The sequence below is a fragment of the Vulpes vulpes genome, chromosome 2, assembly GCF_048418805.1.
Source record: "Vulpes vulpes isolate BD-2025 chromosome 2, VulVul3, whole genome shotgun sequence".
Taxonomy (NCBI): Eukaryota; Metazoa; Chordata; class Mammalia; order Carnivora; family Canidae; genus Vulpes; species Vulpes vulpes.
In genome coordinates, this window is record NC_132781.1 from 76,142,573 (window position 1) to 76,164,342 (window position 21,770).

Genomic DNA, 21,770 nt, shown 5'->3' on the forward strand with positions numbered 1-21,770 from the left:
AATTCAATAGCATTTACTGGAAGTAAACTGAGAATCCATAAAAGTAACAATAACAGCTAATGTTGCATTGTTATCATGTTACAAGAACTGTTTAATGTTTTATGTACATTCACAGATTTTTTTGATTTTATAAAAGAAAATGTAAAATATTGCCCCTAAATAGGACACCAAAAACACAAGCAACAAAAAATATATATAAACTGGACTTTATCAAAATTAAAAACTCTTCTCATTAAGAAAATGAAAAGGCAAACCACAGAATGGGAGAAAGTATTTGTAAATCATGTAACTGATAAGGAGCTCCTACCAAGACACAGAATACTCGGACAGTTCAATAACAAAGAGAAAATAATCCAATGGATTCTGTTGACATTTGAATAGGCATTTCTCCAAAGATATACAAATGGGCAAATAAGCACATGAAAAGATGCTCAATGTCATTAGCCACCAAGGAAATGCAAATCAAGACCACAATGGATAGTACCTCACATTTACCAGCATGATGGTAATAAAGAAGGCATAATAACAAGTGTTGGTGAGGATGCAGAGAAATTAGAACTTTTATTATTATTTTTTAAAGATTTTATTTATTCATGAGAGCCAGGGAGAAAGAGAGAGAGAGAGAGAGAGAGAGAGAGAGAGAGAGAGAGACCGACCCAGAACATAGGCGGAGGGAAAAGCAGGCTCCCTGCAAGCAGCCTGATCCGGGATCCCAGGATCACACCCTGAGCCAAAGGCAGACGCTCAACAGCTGAGCCACCCAGGCATCCCAAATTAGAACTTTTAAATACTGCTGGTGAAATATAAATGGTACAGCTGCTTTGGAAAACAGACTGGCAGTTGCTCAAATGGTTATGGTTATCATATGACCCTAGGTATATACTCAAGATAATGAAAACCTACATCAACAAATGGTTGTACACGAATGCTCAAAGCATCATTATTATAATAGTCAAGAAGCAGAAACCACATCAATGAAAATTAAAATGTCTATCCATACAATGGAGTATTATTCCACAATAAAAAGGAATAAAGTATTGATACATACTACATAGATGAACTTGAAAACATGCAAAGTGAGAGAAGCCAGAGATTAAAAAAAAAAAAAAACACATAGAAAACGATTCAATTTATATGAAATGTTCAGAGTAACCAAATCTACAGAGATGGAAAGTAGCTAAGTGATCACCGAGGCCTGGGGAGGCCAGGGCACAATGGAGAACAGCTGCTAACAGGTTCCAGGGTTTCTTTTCAACGTAATGAAAATGCTCTAAAATTGTGGTGATAGGCTGGCTGAACAAGTCTCTGAATATACTAAAAACCACTGAACTGTATACTTTAAATGGGTGAACTGAATAGTATGTGAATAACTCAGTCAAGTTGTTTTAGATTAAAAAAAAAAAGGTTAAGGTCCTTCCACATGAGAAAAGAACTTCCTATTGAGATCAGAGGTTCTCTAAAGAACCGGATAATAAACATTTTAGGCTTTGTGGGCCAGTTTCTGCTGCAAACGCTCAGTTCTGCCACTGTGGCACAACAGATGCCACACAGAATGCTACGGTACACGAATGAGCTTGGTATTCCAATCATGTTGACCGACGATGATATTTGAATTTCATAGTTCTCATGTCATGAAATACTCTTCTTTTTATAGGTTTTCAATGACTTAAAAATGTAAAAAACATTTTTAGCAGATGGGTCATAAAAAAACATAATGGTCTGGATTTGGTTCATGTGTCATTGTTTGCCAACCACTTGATCTAGCCATACATTCTAAACAATCACTTCAGAGGAAAACTATCTATAAATTACCTTTCAAAAATAAGTTGATCTTATAACTTACCTTTAACTTTTCTTTTAAAGCTTCTTTTTCTGACATAATCCTTCTTAGGTCAGATAATGCAAGTTCTTTTTCCTTTTCCATAAGACTAACGATATTATGGGAGACTGTGGTTTGGGCGGACTCTTGTCTTAGTGCATGTAACTGTTCCTGAGCCTTTAAAGAATTAAGATATAAATAAAAACACTTTGGATATACTCCAAAGGAAAAAAAAAAAAAACCCGGCAAACTAACATGCTACCTTTGCTCTCTTCCCAAATCCCAACAAAATGAGGAAAAGGATTAAAATAACGACGACGACGACGAAAACCCCATATGACAAGATTGAGGGGAAATGCCAGCTACAACATTTCAGAAACTAGACAGCAGATGGACAATAAGTAATTAAGTAAGCAGACCCAAGAAAGCTGAAATCCAAGCCAACAGTGGGGAGAGCCCAGAAATTAATCAATTTGCAACTGCAGATTCCAAAAAAAAAAAAAGCTCCAAAAGTAAAAACAGCTTTTTCAACTTTACCTGTTATCTTTCATGTCCCTCTCCCTCTTTCAAAGTAGAACTTCATGGGAAATTGGCATAGAACAAACTTAAACACTATGGTCTGCACAGACTCACCTTGCTCTCTGATAACTGAGGCTTTGTAACTGGGCCAACCTGTATCAACTCTCTCTTCCTCAGAGTTTTTTTAAATTATGGGCTAAGTCCTTAATATCCTATATACCCAAATCGTGGGTGCTACCCACTGTTTGATAGATTCCTAACATGTCTGAATCCCAAGGATAAACTTAGCTCAGAGTCAGGCTAAGACCTGTTCCAGGTAGCTTTAGGAGATTTTCTCTAACAGACTTGACACATAGATAGACTAGAAAAGAGGAAGAATAAATGTGGAAGAGTAATAGAAATTTCTGCTTTGGGAACAGGACAATAATAGAAACTACTACCGTACTTAGATAATTCTAATTATAAAGGAATATCACAAGGTCCATATATTACAGTAATTTAAAAGATTTATACTGGTTCCCTTATAGTTAACTTGTTCTATATAATCTGTCAGCTTAACCAATTTCTTACTTCATTATATAAGACACTTAGTTTATCTCTTTCTGCTGTCAATAGCTTAACATTGGACTGTATATCTTCCATATGTTTTTCAAATCTTTCCAGCATGCGCTGAAGTTCATCTCTTTCTCTTGTAATCAGATGAATTTCTGAGTTATAATCACCCTGAAACATAATTTAAAAACAAGTTATTATTTGTTATAATGATCACCCATATGGTCACCACAGGATGTTGTTAATGACAGTGACTGAATGTTAACAGACAAAAAAGAACACAATTTTTTATCTACAATGGGAGCAGAAGATGAGAGTGCAGGCAGTATCGGGGCAAATTTCCTGGCTTTCAAATGCCCAGGAAGGGACCCCGCTACCAATGATACTACTTGATCAGATCCTGTCATACACTTCAACTGTCATTCTCCTGGATTTGTTTCTAATGGTAGTAACTAAAGTGTACTTCCCAGAGGAGAAGCATCAGCAGCATCTAGGAATTTGTTAGACATGCAAGTTTGTGGGCCCACCCCAGACATACTAAATCGGAAACTGTGGGCATAGGGCTAGTAACTAGTTTATCAAGCCCTCCCCGTGATTCTCATGCATGCTAATTGTTGGGAACCCCTAGTTTACAGCTCTCTCCAGGGGAAGGACTAGGAGGGCATGTGCATGTCTGCTCACTCTATGCAAGTAACTATTATGGTCTAGCATATTCCTCAGTGTTTTCTAACCAAATCTAAGATCAATTTCCCAGCCACACCAACCTCCACAACCATCCCAGCTCCAACCTATGTGAAGTCTATTTTTGCAATGAGACAAATATTTCTACCAGGCCAATATACATTAAGGATGTTCACCAAATAAGCAAATACTTTCAACATTTCTAAAACAAGATGATGCCTATTATTTCAGTCCCATTCAAAAGATCCACTATCTTCATGACTATTGTGGAAAATAAAGGTGATAAATGTAGACTTGGCATCTAAGGTATATATACATAAATACATATTATTTATATAAATATATATATATTATATATATATATATTATATATATATATAATTTTTTTTTTTTAAAGGCAGAGTGAGAGTGTGAGGACGGGAGGAGCAGAGGGAGTGGGAGAATCTTAAGTAGGCTCCATGCCCAGCCAAGCTTGACTACGGTGCTTGATCTCATGATCCTGAGGAGATGTAAGATATCTTAATATTAAAGTACTAAATGCAGATGCCCCAGGTAGAAATAATCTGATAATCTGGTACACTGGAAAGCATTTTATATACGTTACTCACTATCTCCTGTGCACATAACTATATCCAATGTAGACGTGGTATGTGTGAGGTACTCCTAAACTGCCACTTAGAAGTTAAGTTATTCACTTGTTAAACAGGGTTAAACAGAGCAAAATCAGGGTATAATGGACAAGATTAATTACCTGGATACATTAAAGGATAAAATATTTTACAGGACAAAAGCATATTAAGGTTTGAGGACTTAATTAAGGCTTAGGTAACTAAAAGAAAATCTGTAACCTAACTATACATAAAAATATCTTATAAAAAGGAGGTGGTTTGCATAGATTTTAGAAAAGGAGACTCCGTGAATAAAGATTTGACAGTCCTGCAGATGTGGTCATTGAGTACTGGAATGAAGTAGAGCTGAGCCTTGTCCTGTCCCACTGCATTGGCATCACAGATGGGGCCATGGTTGATAAAATTCAGCAGCCAGGAAAAAAGTCCAGAAGTAGTGAGGGGCTCACCCTGCACATCTCCCTGAGCTCTAAGCTTGGCAGAAGTGTCACTGCTTATCCAGCTTCTCCCCTAGAGCTAAGCTGAGGATCTGGATGAGTGGGAGTGAGGAGTCTGGTTGTAAATAAAGTTAGGACATTAAAAAAAAAAAGATTTGACAGTCTATTTTCATTACTGTTTAGGTCTCAGCTTAAATGTCACTTTCTCTAAGGAGTCTTCTGACTCTTCAACACTTACTATAAATGAGCTTATAAAGTTAACATGATTGTGTGTTTACTATATGTCTTTACCACTAAAATGTAAGCTCAATGAGTGTCACAGTAGGTATCTGGTCTGACTACATCTTGAGCACCTAGCATGGTACCTAAAACATGAATTCTCCAAAATCACTTACTGGTCTTCCTAAGCAGGGACTCTTGGTCTTTTCTAAATATATCATGATTGACATAAATATGCAGATACTTATACTTGTGTTCATATGTAATTGTTAATAATTCTTTTACCACTCCATTGTCCCTGATATATACACACAAGCTCATGCACATATATGCACAATACTAAAGGTTATAAGCATACAGACTATGTCTTCTTTATCTCACGTCCAATGCCTCAGAGCACGACTCAACATGTACCTGTTGAACTGAACCTAACTTTCTACCTAGACCTGATGTGCTTTGAACCAGCAAATAAACAATAAAGAATATGATATTTATAAGGAACTAGCTGTTATGCTGGGACCTTATTATCTCTAATCTTTGAAAACAGGGATTTCGTGAAGTAACTTGTCCAACATCATAAAAGCAATTTGTAGAGTGGGAACTTCTATCAGGTCTCCAACTCCAAAGCCCTATTACACTATACTTGAAACTCACAATGGAAACCATAGTGAGTACAAGTACAAGGAGAAAGGAGGCAGTGCTCACCCCACAGACAGCAGAGAACCAACAGGTGTATTTTTGACAAAGATCACTGACACTAAAAATGTCAGTATTTTTTTCTGAGTTATTGCAATCCTAAGAAACTGTGTCTAGCCATTTGCAATAAAGCAGGAGCTGAAAACCCATAGAGTGTACCAAATCCAGCTTTATAGGGGTCTTTGTTGTGTGCTATATGGTTTCTTTTTTTTTTTTTTAATTTTTTTTTTTAATTTTTTTTATTTATTTATGATAGTCACAGAGAGAGAGAGGCAGAGACACAGGCAGAGGGAGAAGCAGGCTCCATGCACCGGAAGCCTGACGTGGGATTCGATCCCGGGTCTCCAGGATCGCGCCCCGGGCCAAAGGCAGGCGCCAAACCGCTGCGCCACTCAGGGATCCCCTGCTATATGGTTTCTAAACATGTTTAAAATACCCAAGTTTAGGCGAGGATGCATTCTCTAGTGCCCCGAACTCACAACAGTCTACACTCCACCACTTTCACTCATGTACACACCTACTATTCCCTACCATTCCTGGAACTTATTATTGGAATTCTAAAATGCTCTGAGCATCCTATCTTTCTAAACTTTAGAAAATGAATTCTTTATCTGTATCAGGTATCATTAGAACATTTTAAGAAAATACCTAAGTTGAAGGGGGATAAAAATCTCTTCTAATTTTACCAGTACCTTAAAAAAATCTCGTTTTTTAACTGTGAATCCATATGGAGAAGTTAAGTCAAATATTTAGGTTAAAAGTTTTGAGATATTTGCCTACTCAGTTTTTATTTAATAAATACTTGATCAAGCAACCTTTTATGGAAGATGCTCCTATGCAATGAAGGTGATCAATTCACTAACATTTTCTGAGTCCTAAGTATATATGCTTAAAAAACAACTCAGTAACACATAAATTAACTTATACAGTATTTTCCCAACAATTCATTCTGCTTATAACAGTTAACATAGCATTGTGTTTTTACTAACACTTATAAATCAAATTCACCCATTAGCCAATGAGGTTAAAAAAAGTCTAATCAGAAAACTCCAAACCATTTTACAATGGACATGGGATCTTCAAGAAATGATGCAACTGATAAATTCAGTCAAGTCTGAAATTTTTAAACCTAGTATCTTCATGTATATGTCACAGCGACTTGATATTTTTAAACATTTTACATGTTCTGAGTTTTAATTTTACTCCCAACTTCCCCTAATTTTATCCAGTGTGTGGATAATGTTAAAGTCATAAGCCTCATAAGCCAGGATTCTTATAGCTCTAAAGCTTTAAAAAAAGAAAAAGAAAAACCTTAATGAAGAATTCAAATGATATTCAGAAAACACTGAAAATAATTAGGACCGAAAACAGAGATACATGATTTTAATCTCTCATGAAACATGGTTAACTTTACCTAATACACATCTTTAGACTACCAACTTGTCAATGTGGTTGTAGTAGACAAATGGGATGGTCTGCCCTGCACTCACTTCCATAATCTATCTTCTCCTGTTGCATGGTTAACATGGTGTGCGCAATGTGACCCGCCCTTCTGACTGGTCCAAGCCTGGGAATGGCATGTCTGCCATGTGGACGAAGCCACTCTGCTTTGAGAGAGAAATGCAGCTGATTCCCAAAATAATGGACTGAAAAAGAAAGGAAACATCCAGTAGCATGAATTACTGGTTCTAGTTTCTGGAAGCCCAGATGTCCCTGTACTTACCCTATACACCTAAGCTATTCAATCTTTCCTTAATTTCCAAAAATCAGTATGTTACACTTTGTTAAGTAGTTTTCCTAATAAATGCAGTGTTTCTATAGTATAGGTCATGTAAGAAAACAAATACCAAATTAAGAAAAACTTTTTTTTTAAGAGAAAGAAAGTGAGAGAGTGCACGCGACAGCATGAGCGAGTGACAGGGAGGGGCAGAGAGAGAGAAAGAAAGAATCTTAAGCAGGCTCCATGCTTAACATGTTAAGCATGACTGACTCAAGGTTCAATTTCACAACTCTGAGATCATGACCTGAGCTAGAATCAAGAGTCTGTGGAAACTTAACCGAATGAACCACTCAGGTGCACACAACTCCCCACACTTTTAAGTAGGCTCCATGTCCAGCATAGAGCCCAATGTAGGGCTTGAAATCATGACCCTGGGATCAAGACCTGAGCTGAGATCAAGAGTTAGATGTTTAACCGATTGAGCCACCCAGGTGCCCCAAGAAAAACTTTTAAAAAACAAGTATGAATAAAGTTATATTTAATACAATAACACCGAAAAAGTTTGTTCATAAAGATACACTCCTGATTATCAATCATCCTTAAAGAGGATGATCCTTACCTTTTCTAGTGTTTTAAATATTGGAATTTTTTCACGAGTAGAATAATTTGTAGAGCAAGATCTTCGCTGTATTATATGTTGGAGTCTTTCTAGCTCTTTCTTGTAAAAATCTCGTTCTTCCTCAATACCTTTCAGAAATGTATCTAAACGAGAGGGTGACTTGTCTCGACGTTTTATTCCATGTTCTAGCCTCATCCTTTCAACTTCCAGAGTAAGTTCTCTTTCTGTAAGTAAATTAAATGTTAAAAGTGTTGCATATAAATTGTATGATTAGCCAAAACATTATATTAGTAAGTTTTAGAATACAAACTACTGAAAATCATTAACTTTTGTATATCACCTATCACTGGCTGATATCAAAGAAGCAAATATTGAGAAAAATGAGGAAAAAGAGCACAAACAACATTAAAAGTTTAAATAAAATCTAGTAAGTCAAAGTCGTCCTACTTTTGTCTTATTACAGGGATGGGTACCATTTAGTACTATAGAGTGATGTAATAAACTACCATTTGGTACTTTCTGGTGACCTGAAAATGCATTAAAGGAAATTTTATCTACAAGCAATTAATCATAATATGCATGATTTTTAACAGGAAGCTTGAATTTAATACAATACTACACAAGAGATCAAAACAATTCATCTTTCTCCAAATAAGCAAAACTACTAACTTTTACCACAACAGTTACCTTTTCATGAGTCAAAAGTAGCCTAATACTGGTAATTTCACATAGTTCAATCTAATTTAACTCTGAAGCATATGATTTTCAAGACATATTCTCATTCACTCTCCTCTCTTCTTTTATTCATTCGACAGGTATTTATGGAGCATCTACTCTATGCCCGGCACTAGCTAAGGATACAAGTATGAAAAATATAGCCAAGATCAAACAATTATTCTAAGTGTGTAGTAGGATGAAATCTACAAAAGAATAGCATGTAATGCAATCCAGAGGATGAAATGGCAAGTTCATCCCAAGGAGTGACTAGAGAGATAAGAAGTAGGAGAGGGGGAAGGAATGGGCAATTGGGTTAAATGCTAAGAAGTCAAATAAATTAATGAAGAAAAGTGTCCACTGCATTTAGCATAATGGGAATGAAGGAAGCCTTTCCAAGAGCACCTCAGGTAGTGGGTGGGAACAGAAGCCAACTGGAGTCCTTGAGGAGCTAACAGGTAGTACTACTGGGCAGATATAGCAAGTGTGGATCACCTTTCAAGATGTTAAAGATGCGAAAAGGAGAAAAGGGTGTCTGGAGGGGAGTAGGTCACAGTTTTTGTTATAGATCGGGAAAAGGGTAAGTATGTTTTCTTGTTAATTTCAGTTAGTTCGCATACACTGTAATATTAATTTCATGTGTACAGTGATTTACCACTTACATACATCACCCAGTGCTCATCAAGACAAGTGCACTCCTTAATCCCTAACCCCTATTTCCCCCATCAACCTACCCACCTCCCCTCTGGCAACCACCAGTTTCAGTTTGTTCTCTAAAGTTAAGAGTCTGTTTCCTTTTTCTTTTTCTTATTCTATTTTTAAGTAATCTCTACACCCACTGTAGGGCTCAAACTCACAACTCTGATATCGAGTCACATGTTACATTCTTTTGATGGAGCCAGCCAGGCGCCCCAAGTCTGTTTCTTGGTTTGCCTCTTTTTTCCCCTTTGCTCATTTGTTTTCTTAAATTCTACATGAGTGAAATCACATGGTATTTGTCTTTCTCTATTTCACTTAGCATAATACTCTCAAATTCCATCCATGTTGTTGCAAATGGCACGGTTTCATGCTTTTTTTGTGGTGATATTCCATTATATGTATATATACCACCTCTTCCTTATCCACTTTTCAGTTGATGGACACTTGGGCTGTTTCCATAATTTGGCCATTGTAGATAATGGTGCAGTAAACATCGGGGTGCATATATCCCTTTGAATTAGTATTTTTGTGTTCTCTGGGTAAATACCTAAGTAGTGTGATTGCTGGATTATAGGGTAGTTCTATTTTCAACTTTTTGAGGAAGCTCCACATGGTTTTCTCCACAGTGGCTGCTTCAGTTTACATTCTCATCAACAGTACAGGAGGGTTCCCCTTTCTCCAAATCCTCACCAACACCTGTTGTTTTTTGTGTTACTGATTTTAGCAATTCTGACACATGTGAGGTGATATCTCACTATAGTTTGGATTTGTATTTTCCTGATGGTAAGTGATGATGAGCAGCTTTTCTTTCTTTTTTTTTCTCAGCTACAGATTTTTATTATGAGCAGCTTTTTTGTTTGTTTGTTTTTTAATTTTATTTATTTATTCACAGACAGAGAGAGAGAGAGAGGCAGAGACACAGGCAGAAGGAGAAGCAGGCTCCATGCAGGGAACCCGATGCGGGACTCGATCCCGGGTCTCCAGGATCACACCCCAAGCTGCAGGCGGCGCCAAACTGCTGCGCCACCAGGGCTGCCCTATGAGCAGCTTTTCATGTGTCTGTTGGCCATCTCTTTGTCTTCTTTGGAAACATATCTATTCATGTCGTCTATTCATTTTTTAACTGCATTGTTTGTTTTTTGGTGTTGAGTTTTATAAGTTCTTTATAAATTTTGGATACTGATCCTTTATCAGATGTATCATTTACAAATATCTTCTCCCATTCTATAGGTTGCCTTTTAGTTTTGTTGACCATTTCCTTGGCTGTGCAAAAGCCTTTTATTTTGATGTCCCAAAAGCTCATTTTTGCTTTTGTTTTCCTTGCCTTAGGAGACATATCAGGGTATGTTTAAATGCCTGGGGAACCCTAAGTGGCTCAGTGGTTTAGCGCTGCCTTTGGCCTGGGGTGTGATCCTGGAGACCTGGGATCGAGTCCTGCATCGGGCTCCCTGAATGGAGCCTGCTTCTCTTTCTGTGTCTCTGCCTCTCTCTCTCTCTGTTTCTCTCATGAATAAATAAATAAAATCTTAAAAATAAATAAATGCCAATGGACAGGGATGCCTGGGTGGCTCAGTGGTTGAGCATCTGCCTTCGGCTCAGGGCATGATCCTGGGGTCTTGGGATTGAGTCCTGCATTGTGTTCCCCACAGGGAGCCAACTTTCCCTCTGCCTATGTCTCTGCCTCTGTTTGTCTCTCATGAATAAATAAAATCTTTTAAAAAAATGCCAATGGACAAAAACAGTACAGGCTAAAGTTATGGAAAAAAGATAATATGCAAGGTTTTAAAATTAGAGAGGGTAGGATCCAGAGAACAGACGGAAGCAGTGGCCTTTCCTAAGAGGGACACACTTCCACAGTAACAGGAGGGAAGATAAAAATGGACAGTTTAAGATCTTGGGACAGGAAACTGACAGAAGGCCTCCCTGATGGCTTCCATGCTCTTAGGGAACCTGAAGATCGCCCACTCAGAATGGGAAGTGGAATGAGATTCCTAAGTTTACTGAGAATGAAAAACATGTGAAATGTTCCCTGCAGAGAGTAGGAGATCAAGTGGTAAGAAACACAGAGTAAGATTTCCATACATTATCAAGAGTGCTGCTCAAGTTCAGGACTATCTAATTTATAGTGCTACTGGGCAGCTCTGGTGGCTCAGCGGTTTAGCGCCGCCTTCGGTCCAGGGTGTGATCCTGGAAACCTGGGATCCAGTCCCATGTCAGGCTTCCTGCATGGAGCCTGCTTCTCCCTCTCTCTCTCATGAATAAATGAATAAAATCTTAAAAAAAAATTTATAGTGCTACTGATGTGTTGGGTGCACACACAGCCAGTACTTAGCTGCTCATGTGTAAACGTGTAAAAGGTAAATATTTTGGTTGACTTGTGGTAGGATTTTTGGCAGGCTGGTACTCTTGCAGCACAGAGAAGTAGGGAATTTCAGACATGAAGGATCATGCAGAAATGACAGGTTACAGCAAGGTATGAAAGGAAGTAAACTGCAAACTTACATACATAGGTCAAAGCAGTTTAACGTATTAACCCATTTAATCCTCAGAACAATCTTTTGGGTAGTTGCCATCGGTAACCCTTGGGACAGCATAGAGAGGTTAAGTAATGCACTCAAGAAATACAGCCAGTAAGTGGAGAAGAGGTCAACAGATTATCCACATGGATGCTGAAGAGCCTAGGATATAGCCTCTTTGTAATATAATACACTGGCTTTTCTTTTACTTCTGAAGACACATGGGAATTTGACAGCACCAGGCTCTTACCATTCCTTCTGCCTGGAAAAAACTGCCCCAAATCTTTATTTGGCTGGTGTCTTGTCTCTGAGACCTCAGGTCAGTCATTGCTAGCACATCTTCCCCCATTTTAATACCTCTTATCATCTAAAATTGGCTTGTTCACTTATGTGTTGCTAATTTGTCCAACTAGAACAAAGGCTCCAACAAGAGCCCTGTGTATTTTGTTTACCATCATATTCTCCAGTACCCAAAACAGAGCCTGGCATACAACAGGCTCATAAACGTTTGTCGAATGGATGGATGAGTGGATAAATTCTTACATGTTTCTTAAACTAACTCATTCAGGGTTGGTACCTGGCAGAAAGTTGCCCTATGAAGAGAGAAAAGGAGAGAGAGAGAAGGAGAAAGAGAATGAGAATGTGTTCTTTCAGGTGATGCAAGTGCTTCAATTTCCGTACTTCAATTTTTCACAATTTTAGTTTTCCTCTGAGTCTTAAATAATTCCATTATCTGCCTCAAAAAAGGATATACTTCTGTTGGAAAATATTCAAGCAGGGTTCCCTGTACCAACTAGTCAAAATATGAAAGAATCCTGTAAGGTCATTGAGGGAGAGAGGTTTTCCATTCCAAACCTAGTATGGTTTCTGGTATATAACAAGCACTCCACAAATATTTATTGAATAAATGAATGAAAGATTACTAAGAAAAATAATAAGTCAGGTGGAAATCACATTCACTTTTTAAGTTATCAACATTTTGTATTTTACCTGTAACTGCAAAACTTTCCATTTTTTTGTTAAGTCTTTGCTTTTCTTGTTCAAGCTGATGAACGACAGTTTCCAGGTCTGATTTTATAAGTAGTTCATCACTCAGTCTCTCCTTTTCTTTATGGCATAAGTTTAATTCCTACAAATTTTAATACTATAATTAGGATTTCAAACAACTTTATAAAATATTATAAAGCTTAAAATATATATTTTGGTAAGTACATTTAATTAAGAATAATTCATATATACACACACACACACTTTTAGTCAAATATATAATTTCAACTAAAGTTAATTATCAACTGTGGCTAAAAGGACTGTAAAACCCAAACATCAACAGTGCTCCTTTCTGAATAGAATTATTAGATTTTATTTTCTAATTTGTTTAGCATATTGTCCTACTTTTTAAAACGAATATGTACTTGTGCAATAAAAAGTTTTAAAGCTTTCTTACTTTTAAAGGAAGGCAGAATGAAGACATAGTGCTTAAGACTACCGTAGGTATCAGTAACTATGCTGGTTATTCTTGGAGGCTCAACTGCACAATGGGGATAAGAGCATTATTGGACACCAAGGATTCACTGGTGAGTATGAAACTAAGGATATGAAGCATTCTGCACAGTGTCTAGCACACGGCAAGTGCTCAATAAATGTAAGCTATTAATATCATTTATCTTAAAAATACATAATATAGCATAAATGGGAAAAAATAAGAAATAACAGAAAGTATCTTACTGTCAGCCAATTCTACTGAAACTTGGCAAGACAAGCATTATGAATCACACTCAACTGAGTGTACATACAATGGCAGTGAACAAAAATCCCTGCCCTCACAGAATTTACGTTGTTAGTAAAAATAACATCAAAACATCTACTTTCTGTTTATTGACCTCATGGAAGAATTTCACAAGACTGATGCGATTCAAGAGTAGACCCCATCCAAAAGAAAAAAAGAGAGGACAATATTTTGCAGGTTTAGTTGATTCAGTTATTCAATATTGAATTGAATAGCTGCAGGTGAATAAAAGGGAAACCACTGTGATTCACAGTGAGCATATAAAAATCAGCAAGTACTCAAGCACCTACAATGTACCAGCATATCACAATGGATGCATTTTTAAAAAATATTTTATTTAATTATTCATTTGAGACACAGAGAGAGAGAGAGGCCAAGACACAGGCAGAGGGAGAAGCAGGCTCCATGCTGGGAGCCCGATATGGGACTCGATCCTGGGTCTCCAGGATCATGCTCTGGGCTGAAGGCGGTGTTAAACTGCTGAGCCACCCGGACTGCCCTGGATGCATTTTTTAATTTTCCTTATGCCACCACAATGTTGCTGATACACTGTTTAAGACTATATATATATATATAATGAAAAAACTTGAAAATTAGTATTAGTCTTAGTTTCTAATATAAGAAACCCATCCAGGGATGCCTGGATGGCTCAGCAGTTGAGTAACTGCCTTCGACTCAGGGTGTGATCCCGGGGTCCTGGGATCGAGTCCCACATCAGGCTCCTTGCATGGATCCTGCCTTTCTCTCTGCCTGTGTCTCTGCCTTCTCTCTCTCTGTGTCTCTCATGAGTAAACAATTTTTTTTTTTTAATAAAAGAAAGAAACCCATCCAATTTAATAAGCTATTAAAAAAAATCCCCAATCATCAAAATTAGAGAGGAAGACAAACCATGAAAGACTCCTAACTCTGGGAAACAAAGGGTTGCAGAAGGGGAGGTAGGTGGGGGGATGGGGTAACTGGGTGACAGGCATTAAGGAGTGAACATGATGTGATGAGTACTGGGTATTAGCTTATATATTGGCAAACTGAATTTAAGTAAAAAATTTAAAAAATCCCTAATCACTTTTTAGGTTACCACCCAGGAGTTTCTACCTAGAAGCAAGACATGCTGTCAGTTCTAGACTATAAAACCATATGCTAGATCTAGGCTTATGCTGGGAAGACTACCATTTTTCTCATTTGAAGACTATCAGAGCAAATATTATCTAGGAAAATGGTTTGCAACTACCAAAGCTTATTAAAAGAGGAGTGTTTCTTTTCTTTAAGATTTTATTTTTAAGTAATCTCTATACCCAACATGGGGCTTGAACTCACAACCCTGAGATCAAGAGTTGTGCACTCCAGGGGCACCTGGGTGGCTCAGTTGGTTAAGTGATCAACTCTTGATTTTAGCTTAGGTTATAATTTCAGGGTTGTGAGATCAAGCTTTCTGACAAACTCCTATGTTCAGCGTGGAGACTGTTTGATATCCTCACCCTCTGCCCCTCCCCCCACTCGTGCACATGTTCTCTCTCTAAAATAAATAAAATTAAATCCTAAAAAAAAAAGTTGCATGCTCCAGTTGAGCTAGGTACCCTAGACTGAGTGCTTTTAATAAAAGTCAACAACTTCAACAATTATCAATTTCTAGTTTTAATATTAGTAAACTGACAAGTCATGAAGTGATTTAAAAAAATATAAAATTCCTAACAGGTTTTCCAAATTCAAATTGCCATCTACTCTATATGAAATTAAAGAATTATAAAAACATAAGTGAAATTAAATACATTCATACAATGGAATATTACTCAGCCATAAAAAGAAAGTACTTGGATGCATGCTACAACAAGCATGAGATCTGAAAACACTGTGCTAAATGAAAGAAGACAGAAACAAAAGGCCACATATTGTACAATTCCATTTGTACAAACTCCAAATATGCAAGTCTATAGAAACAGAATGACTAGCAGTTGTCGGGGAAAATGGAGAGTGATTTCTAATGGGTATGATGTTTCTTTCTGGGGCGATGAAAATGTTCTGTTACTAGATGATCATAATGGCTGCAGCACTTCATAACTATACCAATACCAATGAATTAAATGCTTAAGAGTGAATATTATAATGTGTAAATTACATCTCAACAAAAAATGTATGCATACAAATCTTATCAAAATTTTTGGCAATTTAACATGACATCTACTTACCAGTTGAAGTTTTGCCATTGTTTCTTCAAGATCCCGCATTTCAGAAAGCTTTCTTTTAATCTCTTTCTAGGAATAAAAAACTTATTAAGTACAGACCTAAAAGTCAAGAATACTTATCACACTGAGTCACACTGCAAATAAGACCAAGTCATTTTTTTAGTCTTCCTTCTCACCAGTGAGATGGGAGGCTTTAGCTGTTTTAAGCCTCAATTTCAGTAAAGAGGAGACAAAGTCCATGCTTCTCTTTAAAGTCTTGGCATCCTAAATGCTTACAGGGAGCTATTTGTAACATCTGAAACAAGAGGGCCCTCTCATATACACCTGTAGGACCTATATACTTGTAGGACCTTCCTTGAACCTTGATTTGTGGGTTCTTTTTATAGCATGGTCATTTCCGACTTTTTCTATCTTATTTGATTTCCCTCCACCTGCTACTACCAATGTGGAACCTCTATACAGCAAATGAGAGCACTGAATGCCAACATTAAAATATTTTGACCCAACAGGAACCTATTGTGAGCCAAACTGTCATTCTTGAGCACTGCCAATGGGACTTGAGAAGCTATGTTTAGTATGTTGTATGCATGAACACAGAAGATTCAAAATGAAGTGGAAAAAGAGAGGAATAAGATATAGGAGTGTTGCAATGAAACTAGAGCCACAAAAAATTAAAACCACAATAATTATGAAGTTCATTTTCTTTTTAAGCTTATTTTTAAAAATTTACTATCTTTTAAAAAATTTATTTGACAGAGAGAAGAGTGAGCACAAGCAGGGACAGTGGCAAGCAGAGGGAGAGGGGGAACTGCTTAGCAGGGAGCCTGATGCTGGGCTCCAGGCCAGGACTTTGGGATCATGACCTGAGGCAAAGGTAGATGCTCAAGTGACTGAGCCATTCAGGTGCTCCTTAAGTTTTCTTTTTTTTTTTTTTTTTCCTGGTAGTCTCTATACTCAACGTGGGGCTCGAAATAATGACCCTGAGATCACATGCACTTCCAACTGAGCTAGGCAGGTATCCCTATATTCTTCATTTTTAAGACTCCACTGACTATTCTCAGTTTCTTGAGATTTAGTAATTTTATAACTTTTTTTCATTTCTATAAAAAATGTCATTGGGATTTGGATAAGGATTGTACTGAAACTGCAGACTGTTTTGAGTACTATGGACATTTAAACAAGTTCTAAATAAATATAGTTTCAATTTATATATTTTTTATTGCAGAGATGTTTGATAGAGTGATCATGAAAAGATCTTCAAGTATAAATATGTTAAAATAGGATAAAACTCTGGAGATTTCAAGAAGAAAAGGGTCATTTACCTTCTACTAGCTTTGTTTAAAAGAACAATGTGACAGTTTTAAGAGTATTTACAATAAAATGGAAATTATCTTTCATATCTATTATTTTATTATTTTTTAAAGATTTTATTTTATTTTTTTAAAGATTTTATTTTTTAAGTAATCTCTACACTCAACAGGGGCTTGTACTCACAACCCCAAGATCAAGAGTTGCCTGCTCCTCCCAACACACCAGCCACATGCTCCCTTTTTTTTTTTTTTTTAATTTTTATTTATTTATGATAGTCACACAGAGAGAGAGGCAGAGACATAGGCAGAGGGAGAAGCAGGCTCCATGCACCGGGAGCCCAACGTGGGATTTGATCCCGGGTCTCCAGGATCGCGCCCTGGGCCAAAGGCAGGCGCTAAACCGCTGTGCCACCCAGGGTTCCCATGCTCCCTTTCATATCTGTTTAAACTTAAAGATGAAAAATGTTAGCTACCAACTTAAAGATTTTAAGGACATATACTATTGCAGAAAATATTTTTAAAGGGCTCGTGAGCACAGGATGACACAGAGGACATATTTTCAAAGCCCACTCACAATAGAGATAAAAAGGACAGAGACGAAAATCCTGAAGAAAAATAGGGCAAAATCTGGAGAGTTATCCTAAGAAAAGGTGTGCTTCAGAAACACACCCATATTTAGAGAGCATAAACAATATTTCAGAAAAACTTGAATTATGAAACAAACCAAAAGACCAAATCAGATATTAAGGAGGCTTAAACTCACGATGTTCCAGGAGAATTAACAAATACTCCCACAACCCAGACATACCTTTGCTTCCCCAAGTTCTTTATCGGCAGTCTCAAGCACTTCTTCTTTATGTCTTTCTAACTGCTGTGCTAACTGGTCTATTTCAGTTAATTCTTGGCAGAGTTTTTCATTTTTGTTACTTAAATTAACAACTTCAGTAGTCACTGTTTCCTTGGTTTCCATAAGCTCCTGTATATGCTTCTCTAGGTCTTTATTAGCTCGCTGAAGAAAGTCAACCTAAATTGAATTTGTAATTCACAGGTATATGAATTGGAAAATCATCCTAAATACTGAACTTACAAAAATATTTCAAAATACTTTATTTCTTAAAGCACTAAAAATTTTTTTTTAAGCACTAAAAATTTAAACAGAGTTATTTTGCATTTATAATCTTACAGTTTTGATTCACAAAACTGACAATGTAAAGTATAATAAAAATATATAGCCACTGGCTTCCAATTTTTAAACATGGATGGAAAGGAAAAGTAAAACATGTGTGTGAACTTTTTTCCAACAGAGAGTTCTAAAATTACAAGAATATCACTACAATGATAATATCACTCTAGACTGTGCTGCCCAATATAGCAATCACTAGTATCCACAGGTGCATACTGTGGCTTGTCCAAACTGAGATGTCCTATAAATGTAAAATATACACAAGATTTCAAAGACTTGGTGCAAAAAAGAAAGAATGTAAAATATCTCAACATCATTAATTACACATTAAAATTATATTTTGGATACACTGACGTAAACACATTATTAAAATTAATTTCATTTGTTTCTTTTTACTTTCTTAATCTAGTTACTAGAAAATTTTATGGTTTTATGTTTTACATTGAAATCTGGGATTCATTTTTTCCCCTTTTTTCCAAGTGGGTTCCACAGATGCTTGACCCTGAGATCAAGACCCGAGCTGAGATCAAGAGTCAGTCGAATGCTTAACTGAATGAGCCACCTATGTGCTCCCAGAACATTTTAAATTACATATGTGGCTCATATCGTATTTGTGTTGGAGAGCACCGCTCTAGAGCTACTGCTGATATTCATGACTTACTCAATTCTGGTAACAGCCCAAGCAGCAATGACATGTCTAAATTTTTATAGGTAATGTAACATGTTTTATAGAAGTCTCCTGTTTTTTTACTCCCAAGTCAAATGCAAGGCAAGAGAATCTATTATATGATTACCTTTTTAAAATAATATTTTATTTATTTATTCATGAGAGACACAGAAAGGCACAGGCAAATGCAGGGAGCCTGACATTGGACTAGATTCCAGGTCTCCAGGATCACACCCTGGGTTGAAGGTGGCCTAAACGGCTGAGCCCTTTGGGCTGCCCGTATGTTTAGTTTTTCTATTTCTTTTTAAAAATCTTTTAAAAAAATAAAAAAATATAAAATAATAAAAAAAATAAAAATCTTTTTTTACATTATAAAACAAATAAATTTTTGAAAATAAAGAAAATAAAAAAGAATACCTCATGACCCAAAGATAAACTGTTTACTTTGCTGTATTCTCTTCTAGTGTTTTCTCTCTCCAAGTTCATATGCACATTTCCAAAAGCAAACTGAAGATCACACTGTGTCTATAGTTTATTCTCCTCTTTTAAATATTTAACATTACAGTGTATATATTTTTCTGCCTCATTAACTATTCTTTAAAAACATGATTTTTCAATAGTTGCATCCTATTTCTGGATACTTTGGCTCTATCAAATTTTTCCCACTGTAAATAATACACTAGTGAACAACTCTGTCACTTTTACAAATCCATGATACTTAAGGATTTTATACACCCAGTGAAATAATTATAAAGTCATTACCTGAATATTTAAATGAGCAATAAGCTTCTCATTGCTTTTATTTCTAGTCTCCAAAGAGAGAATATCAGGGGAGCGGCCCCTGTCCAATGCAACTGATAGTCGTTCTATCTCTCGTTCTCTTAGCTCAATCTGAAGACATAAAATCATGTGATCATCTTTAAAAATCTGCTTTGAACTGAAATAATTAACACTGGACACTTATTTGGATATACTTCTATTTCTTATGTTTTATAAGTATACAAGAGATTAACATTCATGTATGTACCAACCTCTATATGGAATTATGAAATGCATATACACAGAGCAAAAATAAACACAGAAAATATCAAAATAAGAATGTCAACAAGGCTTTTGTAAGTATTTCTACTGAAAATATTATTCCCAATTAATTTTAGATTTTCCCCCCCTCCTCCAAGATTAGGCAATGTTTATATAAAAATAAACTATTAGGTATCAGAACTGAGGTCTAATCTACTTCAGTGCCTGGTGGAATAAATGTAGAGTAAATGAATGAATGTAGGACACAAAGAATTGCTACTGAAACTCAATATAGAAAAGGACAGGCAGTTGGGGTGAATTTAATAATTATCTAAAAACAACACACATAAAATCACAGAGATCACTATCAACCATGAATTCACACTTATTCACCTGCATGAAAGGTATATGAAAGGAAAAAGGTATATGGCACCAAAGTAGTTAAGGGAATAAACTGATTTACTCTCCATGATATATTCATATGCCTATAGAAATTAGTGAAGGCTTGATCAAAAATTAAAAAGGTTATATATGATGCTACGAAGAGAAGAAAGGAGAACAGTGACACAGAAGCATAATGCCACGTGGTATGATTGAAGGAGCAGAAATGGCTCAGTAAGACTGGACTGTAACACACAAGGGAACTTATTTATGGTGAGATCTGAGGAATCAGGCTGGAGTTAATTATTATAAGCTCTGAATACTTTGCCAAGGAGAAAGATTGCTCTGGACTAAAAGATGAATAAGAAAAAAACATAAGAATGGAGATCTACTGGAGAAATTTATGAGAGATGAATAAGGCATAAAATAAAACAGCGAGATAGACTAGAGCCGAAAAAGTAAGTTTACAAAGTACTTGAAAATGACAGAACTTGGTGAGTAGTGAGTGAGTGGTATGTGAAGGGAAGAGAATGAGATCTACAAAGATCACAGAATGTTGGCTTGGACAGATGGTGATGCTACCAAAGTAGAGAATACAGGAGGGAAAACAGATTTGAGGGAGAAGATAACAAGTTCAGTACTAGGCATATGGTATGAAGAGCTTTCATTCAAGTGGAAATGCCCAGTGTGAAATTGGATATATGGGTCTGGAGCTCTGCAGAAATTTGAGCCAGAAACACTGGGAAGTCATCAACATACAGGGAATATTTTAAACCAAGAGAGAGATGAGACCTTCTGAGAAAATATACTGGGAAAGGAGAAGGGTCAAAGACAGGATCCTGAAAAACAGTAATATTTCGGGAAACAGGCACAGGAAAAAAAAAAGCAAAAAAGAAATGATAAGACTTTTTTTTAAAAAAGGGAAAACAAAGAAAATGAAGTCATGAAAGTATTTCAAAGAGAAATTATCAGATATGTTGAATACTACAGAGGGATTGAGAAAATAAAGACTAAAAGTATCCTTTTGGATCTAGCAATTAATGTCACTGGTGTCATTAACTAGACCAATTTATGTAATGGGAGGCAGAAGCCAGAATGCAATAGGACAGCAGGAGATAAAAACGTGAGACAGAAGAGTAAGAATAAGATACTCTTGAGAAGTCTGCCTGAGAGAGGAGAAGACATCGGCAAGAGAGAAAGGTGGTTAAAGGAGATCTTTCTAGGGGATATTAGTAATGACCATAATAGCACATCCTTCTAGGATTGTTAGGGAGGTTAAAAGCATTACTAGTTGTAAAGTGGCCATATTGTTAAAGAAAGAATAATCGATTAAAGCCAAAAAAAAAAAAAAGAGAGAGGAAATGGAGCCAAGAGCAGAGGTAGAAAGAGCAAGCCTTAAACAGGAAGAATGCCACACTACCCATTA

At 36.5% G+C, this 21,770-nt stretch overlaps 1 protein-coding gene across 2 annotated transcripts in view; it reads right to left on the reverse strand.

Moving 5' to 3' along the window:
• Window positions 1-21,770, reverse strand: part of CEP135 (centrosomal protein 135) — a 77,330-nt gene that overhangs the window by 41,740 nt on the left and 13,820 nt on the right. For both annotated transcript variants that reach the window (XM_026003581.2, XM_026003580.2), the window contains exons 7-13: window positions 19,706-19,834; window positions 17,902-18,117; window positions 15,787-15,852; window positions 12,808-12,946; window positions 7,889-8,112; window positions 2,909-3,061; window positions 1,844-1,996 (exon numbers count right to left, since the gene is read on the reverse strand). In XM_026003581.2, coding sequence (XP_025859366.1) covers window positions 1,844-1,996; window positions 2,909-3,061; window positions 7,889-8,112; window positions 12,808-12,946; window positions 15,787-15,852; window positions 17,902-18,117; window positions 19,706-19,834 — 1,080 coding nt within the window. The remainder of the gene's footprint in view (window positions 1-1,843; window positions 1,997-2,908; window positions 3,062-7,888; window positions 8,113-12,807; window positions 12,947-15,786; window positions 15,853-17,901; window positions 18,118-19,705; window positions 19,835-21,770) is intronic.